Source organism: Dromiciops gliroides, chromosome 2 (genome assembly GCF_019393635.1).
Source record: "Dromiciops gliroides isolate mDroGli1 chromosome 2, mDroGli1.pri, whole genome shotgun sequence".
Taxonomy (NCBI): Eukaryota; Metazoa; Chordata; class Mammalia; order Microbiotheria; family Microbiotheriidae; genus Dromiciops; species Dromiciops gliroides.
Genome location: NC_057862.1, coordinates 89,778,256 through 89,792,264, shown reverse-complemented (window position 1 = coordinate 89,792,264; position 14,009 = coordinate 89,778,256). Strand labels below are relative to the sequence as shown.

At 37.5% G+C, this 14,009-nt stretch overlaps 1 protein-coding gene across 1 annotated transcript in view; it reads left to right on the top strand.

Annotated features, from left to right (window-relative positions):
- Positions 1-7,364: 7,364 nt before the first annotated feature.
- LOC122738335 (protein disulfide-isomerase-like) overlaps positions 7,365-14,009 on the top strand; it is a 39,728-nt gene continuing 33,083 nt past the window's right edge. Inside the window, exon 1 of the mRNA XM_043980386.1 lies at positions 7,365-7,568. Coding sequence (XP_043836321.1) covers positions 7,365-7,568 — 204 coding nt within the window. The remainder of the gene's footprint in view (positions 7,569-14,009) is intronic.

The following is a 14,009-nucleotide window of genomic DNA, read 5'->3' as shown; positions in this document are numbered from 1 at the left end:
CACCACAGCACAATCATTCATCTCCAGTGGACACTATCACAATTTTGTGGTATATATTTTCCTGGAGTTCTCCTCCACTTCACTGCCAAACTCTTATAAAAATGATCTATATTGGCTGTCTCCGCTTCCTTACTACCCGCTCTCTTCTTGACCTCTTGCTTTCTTGTTTCTAATCCCTCCATTCTGATGAAACAGTTCTTTCCTAAGTCACCAGTGCCCTCAAATGACAAGTCCAATGGACTCATTTTGGTATTCATCCTTGTTGACTCCTGCCCACCATCTGACACCGCTGATTCTTCCATTCTCCACATCATTTCCCCCCTCCTTTGTCTTTTGTGACACCACTCGCACCTGGTTTCTCTCCTATGTGTCTAAGGATTCCTTGGGCCCCTGTCCTACTTCCATGTTCTATGAATGGATGACATTCCCCAAATTCCAGACCTTTTTCTCCATTGCCTATGTACTTTCCTAAAGTGATGTCATCAACTCCCACAGCTTCAATTATGAACTAATTTTCTCCCGTTTCCTCACCCCAAATCCTTCTAACAATCTCTCTCTGTTTGTGATACCATAATCCTATCAATCATCTGGGCACAAAACCATGGAATTCTCTTTAATTTCCTTCTTTATTTACAAATCTTATGCATTCTTCTCCTAAAATATTAGTAATCTTCTCTCCCTCAACTCTACTTAAGCCCTTTATCTTCCTAACATAGGTTTTATCTCTGCTCAAAACCCATCTATGGGGGGCAGCTAGGTGGTGCAGTGGATAAAGCACAGGCCCTGGATTCAGGAGTACTTGAGTTCAAATTTGGCCTCAGACAATTGACATTTACTTGCTGTGTGACCCTGGGCAAGTCACTTAAGCCCCATTGCCCTGCAAAAAAAGACATAAAAAACACCATCTATGGTTCCCAGTTGCCTAGAGGTACAAAATCACTGATTCTAAGAACTGGAAGGGATTTCAATAACCATCTCACCTAACCCTTAACTGACCAATAACTTCTTATAAAAGATTCCCAATAAGTAGTTGAAATAGTATGAAATTAAAGCCTAAATTGGCATTGAAAGACCTGTACATCATGGCTCCAATTTACCTTTTCAGCCTTTTTTTGGTTTTCCTTTTTCACTGTTCTCCTATCAGAGGTCTTTATTCCAGTCAAGTGTACTATTAGATATTTCTTTAGTTAATCTCTTACCTATATGCATCATGTAGATGATTCTCCAGACCTTGAAAACATTCCTTTCTCATCTTCATCTGTTGAAATCCTTTTACTTCAAGGCTTAACTAACATTCCACCTCCTCCTCTCACTTTAAAGTGTTCATTTCCATCTCCACTTTTCCAAGAGAGCTTTTTATCTTTTGACCCTCTCATATCTTTACTTTTATCATACTTGTTTCTGGATACGTCCTCCCATCTCCACCATATTTTAAGCTCCATGAGGGTATATATATATATATATATATATATATATGTATGTATGTATATATGTATATATATATATATATTTTCACATCTCCAGCTAATTTGGGACTTAATAAATTTCTACTTAATTGTGTTAAATTGACTCCTTGTGGTTACATTTCAAGTTCTAGATTATTATGCTTTTCTTTTATATGTAAAATGTAACATATCTAATAACATTATCCAATCCACCCATGACACAGTGATATACACAGACATATATATATATATATATATAATGTCTGCTTAATGTCTTCTTAAGTCTGAAACAATACTTATATATTAACCTATAGTTTTGGGGCTTTCAACACTAGCAGCTCTTAAACAAATCCAATAGATAGGTAGATAGGTGGAAAGATAGATAGATAGATAGATAGATAGATGGATAGATAGATAGATAATGGATTGATGGGTGGGTGGATGGATGGATGGATCTTCATCCTCTATAGTCTCTTATCCTTAACTTTTCAGGGCTAGGTGACAGGCCAAGGCCAATGGGTGGCAGTTAAGTGACTTTTCTGCCTCATTGTTTAAGAATTGCAATGGCAGAAGGCCTACACCACCACCACCACCACTACCTCCAACACAACGATCAGATGAGCCACATTTAACTTTACCCACTCCATTTACTAGACAGCCAAATATTTTGCATTAAGGCAATCTACAAAACAAAAATAAATAAAATGCAATCTTGGCTCATTTTGTAGTTAATTAACAAACTTCTTCAGGCTCTTCTTGGAGAAAAAAAAAAGAAGTTCTCACTTCATTCTGTATGTGTCTGTTTGGAGAGGGGGAAAAAGAGCAACTGTAATTAATGCCTCTTTAAAAAAACTAGCAGTAGGGAGCATCTTCGAAATAATGGCCTCTGAGCAGGGAAATTGTAAGGTGCAAAGATAAATGTGACTCATGGAGTAAACAAAAGAGATTAAGGCAATAAATGAGACAATGAGATAAAAAAAAAAACCAGGGTGAAATCTCCACTGGAAAATATACAATGCTCCATGGGCAAAGTGGACTTGAAATTCCATAATAGGTTCAATTTCTACCCGAGAAGGTAAGTTTTGCCATCTAAATATGCATAGTATATGGCTTTCAAGTGTGGTTCTCTTTGCCACTTGCCTGATCTAAGATGGTTTTTCCTGTCCATAGCAGCTCCTCTTGGAACGTTTTTGTGCCCTAACAATTCACCCAGCAATGCACCCAGCATGCATTTGGTAATCTTTTACTGTGTCCCTGTGCCATAACATTTCCTCTACCTCAGAGATCTGGGCCACTTACTTAATGGGCAAAAAAGGTGTAGAGAAAGAGGTCCTTGTCAGAATAAATAAAGCACTCATTAGGCATCATTTCTGCTTTTTCTTCATATCCCCCATACTTAACACAGTGAATTACATATACCAAATACTTAATAATTACTTATAGATTAATTGAAAAAAGCAGGTGAATGAAAAAATAAGAATAACATGTCAGTGAAGGCCAGAGGATAACTTTTTTGGAAATAAAAATTTATTGATCTCTTGCTACCTGTCTGAGTGTCCCTTCTTGGTCACCTTTGCTGACTCATCATCAATAGTCCACCCCTTCAAAAGAAGATAAATAAAGAGAAATGAAATGAAAAAAAAAACCTAGGAAGGGAAAGGAAAGAAGGAAAAGAGACGAAAGAGGGTAGATTGGGGCTTTTCTGTGTGCCATGAGTTCCTTATTCTATTTTTATTCATTAAAATGTCCTCTGATATGTGACCCTGGGCAAGTCACTTAACCCCAATTGCCTCACTAAAAAAAAATGTCCTCTGACATTGCCAGCAGCTCTATCACCCTTTACAATATCTCTCATCTCCATTCTTTCCTTTCTCTTTCCACTGCCAGCACCAGAGTTTAGATCCTTACCACCTCACAACTAGACTAGTAATGCACTTTCCTAACTACTGTTAGATTTCCTGAAGAACCACTGAGATTGTGTCACTGGCCCTTTTAATACCTTTCAATGGTTCTATGCTTTCTTATCCAGTGATAACTTAACTTTCCAGCATTGTCCCCTGTGACTTCCAATGCAAACCCTGTATTTCAGCCATTCCTTCCCAGTCTCCAGAGACAGATTCTGCTTCCCCACCTCTGTCCATGTGGTTCCCTCTGAAATTCTTGAGTTCTACCTGGATGAAAAAAATTCAGATCTTTGTTTAAGGAAACAAATTATTCAACACCAACTTTAGTTCTCTTTGATGTTGCCAAGAAAAAAAAAAAACACGTTTTGAGTTTAGCTGATTTTTAAAAATAGCCTGAAAAGTCTCAATCTATAATTTTCTGAATAATGATTTTCACAGATTATAAAGTCTTTACTAGTAATTTTAAAATATTCTCTGCTTCCACCTATGGCTGGACCTATAGACAAAATTTGAAAGTATCACCCCTAAATTTGAAAATTGGATCCTGAGGCACAAGGAGCATGTGTTTCCTGTGGATTATTACTGCCATTGACTGTAAAATATTTGAGTTAGGAACCAGATTTAGAACTGAGAGGTCTGCTTGGACCGTAAGATCTGTGAGGGCAGGGATGGTATCTTAACATGAATTTTGTGTCTGACCAGTGTTGCCTGTTCTGCACATAGTTAGTGCTTAATAAATGTCTGTTGAATGAATCAATTAATAGTGTAAAGACTTCTTTCCAATAGAGAAATTATGAACCTTCATGGTGTGACTGGCATTTCTGGTTCTCATGAGGTTTCTTATTAGGTGTGAAGGTAGCAAGTGCCTATTGTGGGGCTGACTTCATCCTCCTCCTCCTCCTCTTCTTCCTCCTCCTCTGGACCTAGCCCCCTTCTGTTCATGCTCCTCATTGAAGCTGTCAAAATGAACACAGCAGAGCCTGAGACATTTGTCTCTGGTATTCCTCCCATGTCTATGTGAGGGTCTGACTCTAAAGCCTCTGGAACAACCGCATGCCACCATTTATAATTAAAAACATCATTCCAGGTTTTATTCTTCCTGCCAATTAGTTGTAAGCACCATCGCCGGAGTTTTGTTTCCCCAAATTTTGCATTGAAATGAAGGTCATGGATGTCAGCCATTTCTGGTTCATATTAAATCTCGCTTTCCCTTCAAGCTTCTCCCCTTTCCATGTACACTTGAATCTTTTACAATACCAGACCTAGCAAAACAGGATTCAAGGGAGAGATACCGAAGCCCCTGGCAAAGCTAGCCTAATGATTGATGGGGAAACCTTTAAAATATTTAATGTTTTCACCTCAGATTTAAACTGATTTATGCCTCTACTTCAAATATAAACTGATTTATAACTAGAAGAAAAATACTTAGCCACTACAGAGCATGTTCATTAAAAGTTTGTCTGAAGTGACTGGTTTTTGAGCCATAACTTATAGATCATTTTAATTCTACAGAATGAAAAAACAATTAGAATGAAATGGGTGCCATAACCTTCTTGTCTAGGCAATAGATAGTCCAGGTTAGACCTTGGCCCTCATCTTTATTAAAGAGCAAAAATAATAATTTCACTCTGACTAGAGAAGAATCCATCTCATTCCTTGCCTTTCTGTGGGGCATCTTTGACACCTGAGCTAAACAGCCTTCCCTCAGGCCTAAGAATCTGGCAGGAAATGATGCTGAGTCTTCTGGTTTTAAGTCCAGTAAGGAATCCACTCTACCAGGGAGTTCAGTATCATCTGATATGGATGGTTGGACTTACTGATCAGCACTCAACTGAGGTATGAGGGTTCACATCCATAATACTACACATGACATTTGGGAAGCCAGGAAGTGCTTTGGTATCCAATCTAGGATTTTGTTCCTCATTTAAATATGACTCAGGGACAGCAAATAACAATATAGCAACAACCCATTTTTTAAAAAGTCACACTTTAAGTTTTATAAAGCATAAAATTTAGATTAAAACCCCATCTTGATACTATTACATGTCTATTCCTCAACCCTTTTCACCTTTACCTAGGGAGATAAGGTAGGAACTTAGGAATAGTAAGGAAATCTATATAAACATTGCTGGAAAGGACATGTCAGTCCATTACCCACTGGTTTCACCCACAAGCCTTGTGTTTTCTCATTGTACAGCATTACTCCCTCCCCATCATTCTCCTACACTTGTTTCTTCTTCTATTAGAAATCTGAAATAACTGAGGTGACAAAGGTTCAAGCATCTGAGTGTATTGATTTTTAAGCAATGCATGCCAATTAGATGACAAAGAGGGACAAAGACTCCTTAGCTTGGCACTAAACCCTGAATGGGGGGGGAGACAAATTTTTATGCATTAAAAGAAAACAATTAACAGGACATTAACCAGGATACAAGATTAGGTGATCTGATTTCTCATTGGAGGAAAAATTAGGGACTTTCCTAGTTGGGAAGGAGAGAGTGAAAAGGTATAATTCCCTGAAGTCAGAAAAAGAGGTGTCCCCCTCTCTCTTCCCCACAAGTATCTATATTCAATCAAAGGAACAGGCAAATAGTAACTGACAGAGTATGGGGTCATTTTTCAGATAAGTCACATGGGTTGCTTGAGATATACAACTGTGAGAAAACTCCTTGCATCCATCTTTGGATCAGATTGGGTTTCTTGTCAGCATAATCTAGGTCCCTAGTGAAGGGTCTCTAAGCAACAGATAGTGCAGCTTGGTGGTGTAGTAAATAGAACTCCAGGTCTAGAATCAGGAAGACTTGCATCCAAATCCAGCCTCAGACACTTACTAGCTTTGTGACCCTGAGCAAGTCATTTACCCCTGTTTGCCTCAGTTTCCTCATCTGCAAAATGAGCTGGAGGAGGAAATGACAAACCACTCCAATATCTTTGCCAAGAAAACCCCAAATGGGGTCTCAAAGAGTTGGAAATGACAACAACAAACAACAGCAGCAACCAAAAAATTACTAATACTATACCTCCCCACCTCTCTGTTCTAATTCCAGATGGTATTATTCCTTAACTTTTGTCTTCTTCTAATGTCCAATGTCTATTCCCTATTCCCTTCCCTCACCAGTTCAAATACAAAACCCAGACCCTCTCCTTTTGTCTCCATCCCCTCCCACAAAGGTTTTTATCAATACCAAAAGAGGGTAGAAGTTTAATTTGAATAGCACCTCTGCTCTCTCTTCCATTCAATTCTATTCTTACAGTCATCAGGAAAAGAAGTATGGAGTCTTATGCTAATCCATGTCAGCAGCCCAGTGGAACTTGTCAATATAACAATGTGTGTTGACATAGATATCTCCCGCTGTCCCTCCTCAATTCCCTCCTCCCTCAGGGGAGCGTTTTGTCTGTTTATGGACTGCAGACAGAAGATGAAAAACAGTATCGAAATGTGTGGCTGCTTATGGCAGGGAGAGGATCATCAGCTAATTGTTTTTGCCTTCTGTGGCATGGAAAACATTTTATTTTTGTCAAAAGCAACTGCAGAGCCTGAGTGACAGGGCAATGACAGGCTTAAATCTCTTGAACAAAACCCGCCTGGGTAGGCAGCAGCATATATAAAGAGCATCCTAGTGGGAATGACAGTTTTTTTTTTTCTAAGAAAGGGATTCTTTCCATCTTTGTTCATTAGCATGTGTCAGAAACTTCATCAGTGATGTAGGACCAGGTTTGTCAAGTTGAAAGCAGCCAGCAAGATCTTCTCATAAAGTATTTGTTGAGGATCCAGATCCTTGCAAAGGCAGTGCAAGCATGGCCCCTTTCACCCACAGTGCCTTTAGCTCCTCTTGGCTGTGTCTATGCATGTAACTAATCTCTGGGTTTTGGTTGAATTGACTCGCCAGGTTCTTTAAACCATTAAAAGAGCCAATGATTCAGTCAGTCTTGGACAGCTAACCAGTTGGTGTAATCCAACAACACTTTTGATTTAAATTCTTTTTCTTTCCCTCCCTTCCCTATTTACTCGCCAATGAAGTCCTACCTGATGCCTCATGATGACATGCCTTTCTGGATGTTCAGAGGCTCTGCCAGTAGTGTGCACCAAATTGGAAAGGCTTTGAGAATGGGTCTCTTAACATATTGTGTGGCTGTCCCCTCCCTAGGCACCAGTCTAGCTAAGTCTGAAAAAGCTCATTACCTAAAGCTGGCTAGCAGGCGATATGCTTGGGGGAATGTAAGATCATTGACGTTGACCAGGAAGGGGACCTATAACAGCTGTGTGGAGTGGATATTGCAGGTATTATTTTCTCTGTTTTACAGTTGAGAAAACTGAGGCTTGGAGAATTTTAGTGACTTGCAGTGTACCCCACACCTAACAAAGTTCCTAACAAAAATTGAAACCCAAACCTTGCTGAACCCAATTCCAGTAATCTCTTCACTATATGGAAGTATTGGATGTATATTAGGCACTTCTTTTATTAAATGTCTTATTGAGTAACAATGAATTTTTTGGCTATTCTTATTCCTTGTTATTTTTTTAGGTCGGAACTTAATAAACAACAGGATGGTGTTTCTATACACAAACAGAAAGCAAAAGTGGATTGTATATAAAACTGAATCTCTATTCTATACCACTTGCTTTTTGTAAAACATGTAATAAATTCCGCCTTTAACTTTCAAAGTTTTCCTGCTTTCTACATTCCCTTCTGAACTTCCTTCTCTATTCCTTCATGTACTTTAAAGAATATGTCAATGATCTTCCTTTTTTATTGTTTCTTATTTTGTTTTCCATCACTATTGTTACCTCCTTTTCCTCCCAACCTCCCCATACAAAATAAAAGAAAAATCAAACAAAACCATTGTAATAAATAAGCATAGTCAAGCAAAAGAAATCCACACAGTGGCCATGTCCAAATATGTTTGTCTCTTGAGACCTTAGGTCCATTACTTTTCTGCCAGGCAGTCAGTAATATATTCCATTGTGGTTCCTCTGGAGACATAATTCATTAATGACTCCATCAGAGTTCATAAGTCTTTTAAAGTTGTTTTTTTGGGGGGGCATCTAGGTGGCACAGTGGGTAAAGCCCTCAGACACTTGATACTTACTAGCTGTGTGACCCTGGGCAGGTCACTTAACCCTCTTTGCTCCACCAAAAAAAAAAATGCATGAAAGTCCTCTATTCCATTAAAGACCCATTTTTCTCTCTATGAGAATATAATCAATTTAGCAGAATAACACTGTTGGTTGCAAACCTATATCTTTTGTCTTTCGGAATATCATATTTCAGGATCTCCTTTAATTTTTGTGAGAAATTGTCAGGTCTTATATAATCCTTATTATGGGGGGAGGCTTGGTTTTTAAATTCTTCTGACTGCAGGGTTTTTTCTTTTTACCTAAAAACGGTAGATTTGGGTTATAACATTTTGAAGTTTCTTTTTGGGAGATGATTGCTGAATTTTTTCTTTGCTAAAAAAATAATAAAAATTTTATTGAGGTGTTGTTTCTTTGTTACAAGCATTTACAGATTATTCCCAATTTGTGAAAGGCACAAAAGTAAAACTGGGAGACCTCAAAATACTGCAATTTCATCTGAAAGGGCGTGAAACACTCCACTCTATAGTAACCCCCACTACCTTTTAATTTTTTTTAACCAAAAAAGAAATCTATTTTCATTCCCTCCTGCTCTCATTTCATGGTGGGGGGAAGAAAAATAAATTTTTTATAATATATATTCATAGTCAAGCAAAACAAATTCCCTCAATAGCTGTATACAAAAATGTATGTCTCATTCTGCACCCTAAATTCTTCACCTTTCTGTAATAGCATGTTTCATTATGGGCCCATGAATGGTCATTGTATTTATTATATTTCTTACAATTTTCAAAATTATTTGTTTTTACAGTGTTATATAAAATTGTTCTCCTGGTTCTGTTCTTTGCATTCTTCATCAGTTTACAAAAGTATTCAGGATTGTTCATTTTTATATGAATATTACAGTATATAGTGTTCTCCTGGTTCTGCTCACATCACTCTGCATCAGTTCATGTAAATCTTTCCATGTCTTTTTGAAGTTATCTAGTTCTTTATTTCTTACACCATAATATTTCTTATATTTCATTCATAGAAAACAACATATTTCTTCATTACTCAATTAAAGGGCATCCCTTTAGTTTCCAGGGAATTTCTGCCACCACAAAAACAGCAGATATATTTTTGTACATATAGGACCATTTTTTCTTTTATCTTTTTTGGGGATATAGACTAAAGACTGGTAGAGCTGGGTCAAAGGGCATGGACTATTAAGTAATTTTTCATGTATAATTCCAAATTGTTTTTCAGAATGGTTGTATCCATTCATAGATCTACCAAGCATGCACCTGATTACCCATAGTCTCTTCAATATTTATGTTTCTTGCTTTTTGTCATCTTTGCCACTGTGATGGACTCATAATATAATTGGTTTAATTTGCTTTCCTCTACCTATTAGTGATTTAGAGTATTTCTTAATATGACCATTTTTGGCCTGGGTTTCTTCCCTTAAGAACTACCTATTCATATCCTTAGACTATTTATCAGTTGGGAAATTTCTCTTACTGTTATAAATTTTAATCTCTCCCTAAAAGTATGTGGGACTATCTCATTAAGTTTCTTACATAGGTACACAGAATTGTATTACGAATTCATTTCATCAATCAGGAGTCATCTTCTTCCATAAATTCAGCAGCATGCAAAAACCAACCCAAGCTTGAATGGAAGCAGGATTATATTCACAGAGCCAACATGGTATAATGATTAAAATTTCTCCTGAGATTTAGGAAGAGCTAGATTCAAAACCTGTCTCCTACACATAGTGACCCTGGAGAAGTCACTTAATCTTTGAGGGTCTCAGGACCCCTAAGAATATATTAGATACAGAGGCCCACATTGCTAAAGGGAATTCCTCCCTGGGTGTCTCCTTTACCAATTAAATCACAGATCTACTCCAAAATAAAATGGTTACAAAACAAAAAGTTTCTGGCTTTTACTCCTGTCTTTGCTAACTCAAATTACATTGTTCAGTCATTCACAACCACCACCACCAAAAACAAAAACAAAAAATGTTTCCATATCAGATACTTTGATATCATGACCATTTTAATACTATCCTGTGAGGGATTTTAGTGGTCAAAGTCTGACTAACAAGCAAAGTTCCCAAATACAGTTTATATACAGAACTTCAGTGTCTGGGTTTAAGAAGGAATTGATCTAAAATGTGATAGTCTCTAAAGGTTTATGGTTAACAGAGCCCAAGCCAAAGTTGGTAAAAGCTATTTAAGTTGAAACCGAAAAAAGTCCAAGGAATTTCACAGTAGACCCGTACCTTGAACTCAGCTGCAGAGAACCAATGCACTCAATTCCATATTAGCTTCCTCAGGTGTTCACATGTTTCAACTAACAGCAATTCACATAGTTCAACCCTGAAGCTATAGATTTGTCAATTTTAAGTGTTTCTACACTGCTTTCAGTAGGTACCTAGCAACCACAATGGGAGAGACAGAGATCTATAGATAGACTTTGAGCTTTGTTCACAAACTAGAAATAGGTGCTTCAGTTGCTTTCTAAAGCAGGCTTCTCGGGACCTAGTTTATTGTAAGGCAAGAAGTCTTAAACCCAATTCTAGACAAAGAATCAGCCCTAAATTGGGTAACCAAAAAGGCATTCAGGTAACCTGAAAATGAATTATAATACAGGGTACCCATTCTATAAATCCAGGAATTATTACTATTAAGAGAGAAAAAAAATTAAAGCCAAATCACTATCTGGATTCAAAACACACTTATTTTTAAGAAAATAATTTTTAGTCAATTCACAAGTTTTTGCCATAGGCTCACATAGTCTTTGTAATTTCTTCATTGTGTTTCTTCACTGAAGGCAAAACCATAAAAAACTGCTGCTCATTTTAGGGCAATGGTCAGAGACTCTCATTGGTACTGACCTGTTATAAAGACATAAGCATGAAATGTATCCTGAAAAAAGTAAGGGGATAACCTTGTCTCCCACATACACAGAAGTATTCACAGCATCATAGAGTCAGAGGTAGAGGCCTCCAAGACCTTCCGATCCAACTCCCTCATTTTATAAAGAGAGAAACCGAGATTCAAAGAGCTGGAATGTTTTGCCCAAGGTCATACAAGTGGTTTACAACAAATCTAGGCTTTGAACCCAAGTTTTGGATCCATAGTTTCATACTCCTTTGTGAGATTCATTGACAGTTTTTAGAACTTAGGTATCTGCAAGAACCTATCAGTGTCAAGACCCACACTAAAACTGTGGGTTAAATTTGCTTACACCATATCAATGTGCAAGGGATCACTTCCTATTGAAATTTGCATGAATACAACAATAGAAAGAAACTGAGGAATAAATGCCATTAAATTGAGATTATATTCTACTAACATTTTTCAAATTAATATTTCTGTTAGACAATATCAAAAAAGAAAAAAAAGGAAAAATTTTTTAAAAATTAAAATATCAACCCCCCCAAGTTCCTATCTTACACAATTTAACACTATCTTCAAAAGTTGGGCCTTTAACGTAGATTCTTAAAATTCTGGGAGAGAACTTAGAGGTCACCTGAGTTCTCTAAACACTGCTCAGTTTACAGAAAGCTTGTTTGCCAAATAGAGATAAAAATAACAGTGTTTGCTGTACACACAAATTCAAGGATCCCTTGCAATAATTCTGTTCTCTGCCCCTCAGGGTCTAGAGCCCACAGGCTAGGAATCACTAATGTAGTCCAAGCTCCCCATTTTATAAATGGAGAAAATTGAAACCCAGAAAAGTTCACATAGGCAGTAAGTAAAGGAAAGTAAAGGTCTGGAATTCAAAATTAAATTTTCTGTTCCAAATTCCACATTTTTCCCCACTGCATTATTCACAGATTAGTTGAGATGAGGATTTTAGATATCAATCAACACACATTTATTAAGCACCTACTTTGTGCCAGGAACTCGGCTAGATACCAAGATATAAACTTAAAAGAAAAATAGTCTCTTTATCAGCCCAACTCCTAGCAAAATCTATCCACCTTCACTAATACACTTCTCCTCTCATTTACTTTTCATAATTTTTTTCACTTCTCATAAATTTATAACCAAGCTTCCTACTTTTATCACTCCTCTCAAATGTCATTCTCTGAAATAACCTTCTAATTGCAAAATCAAATGCCCTTTTATCAGTCTTCATCTTCCTTGAGCCTTGCAGCAATAGACACTACTGGCTATCTTCTCTTGCTATGTCCTCCTGTCTGGGTTTTCATACAAGCCCTCTCCCATTTTTCTCCTACATCTCCAATAACCTTCTCATACTTCTTTTCAGTATTATTTTACCGATCATGCCCATAAACTATGGCTATAGCCCAAGGCTCTGTTCTGGGACCTCTTCTCTCCTCTCCCTACACTTTTATAAAATGGTTCCCATATCTTCTTATTTATACAAATGACTCCCAGATCTACCATAGTCTCTTCTTCTGAGCTTGTTGTCATTCAGTCATTTTTTCCAGTCATGCCTGACTCTTTGTGACCTCATTTTGGGTTTTCTTGACAAAGATACTAGATTGATTTGACATTTTCTTCTCCAGCTCATTTTATAGTTGAGGAAACAGGCAAACAGGGTAAAGTGATTTGAAAAGGGTCACACAACTAATAAGTGTCTGAGGCTAGATTTGAATTCAGGAAGATGAGTGTTCCAGGCCTGGCACTCCATCCACTTCAACACCTAACTGTCCTATCATCTGAACTTACCAAATGCCTGATGAACACTTCAAACTTATCCCATAGGCATCTCAAGTACATGTTCAAAATAAAACTCATTCATCTTCTTTTTTCCCATACCCATTCTTCTTTCAAACTTCCCAATTCATTTGCTATCACCATTTTTCTAGTCATACAAGTTTGCAACCTTCTTGTCAGTCTTTTTTTTTTTTTGAGCCATATGTGGATAAGTGACTTGCCCAGAGTCACACAACTAGTAAGTATCTGAGGCCAAAATTGAACTCAGCATCTCCTGACTCCTGGCTGGTGCTCTATTTACTGCACCATCTAGCTGCCCCCCTTCTTATCATTCTTGAATCCTTATTCTCACTCCCACATATCCAATTTAGCTGTCAAATATTTCTATTTCAATTTTTTCAGTTTCTTTCTCACATCCATCCCCTTCTAGGAAAATGGAAGAAAACACACATTTATTAAGCACTTATTATGTAGCAGGCACTATGCTAAGCTCTTTAAAATAATATCTCATCTGATTTGCTTAACAAATGTGGGAGGGTTCCACTATCCACTGACTTGGCCACCACCCTAGTTCAAAGGCTCATATCATCTAACCCTGGCCCACAGAAATTACTTCCTGAGTATTCTACCTACCTCAAATGTCTCCCACTCCCATTCATTCTCTACATAATTGCCAAAGTGACTTTTCTAAAGGGCGGGTCTGACCAAGTCTTTACTCTATCAATCAGCCAATAAGTATTTATTAAGTACTTCCTATGTGTGACTCATCAAACTTCAGTGGCTGCCTATTACCTGTAAAGTCACATATAAGCCCTGCAATTTGGCTTTGAAAATGCTTTAAAACTTCATCCCAGATGGAAGAATAGAGACAGGAACTCACTGGAGCTCTCCTAAATTCTCCTCT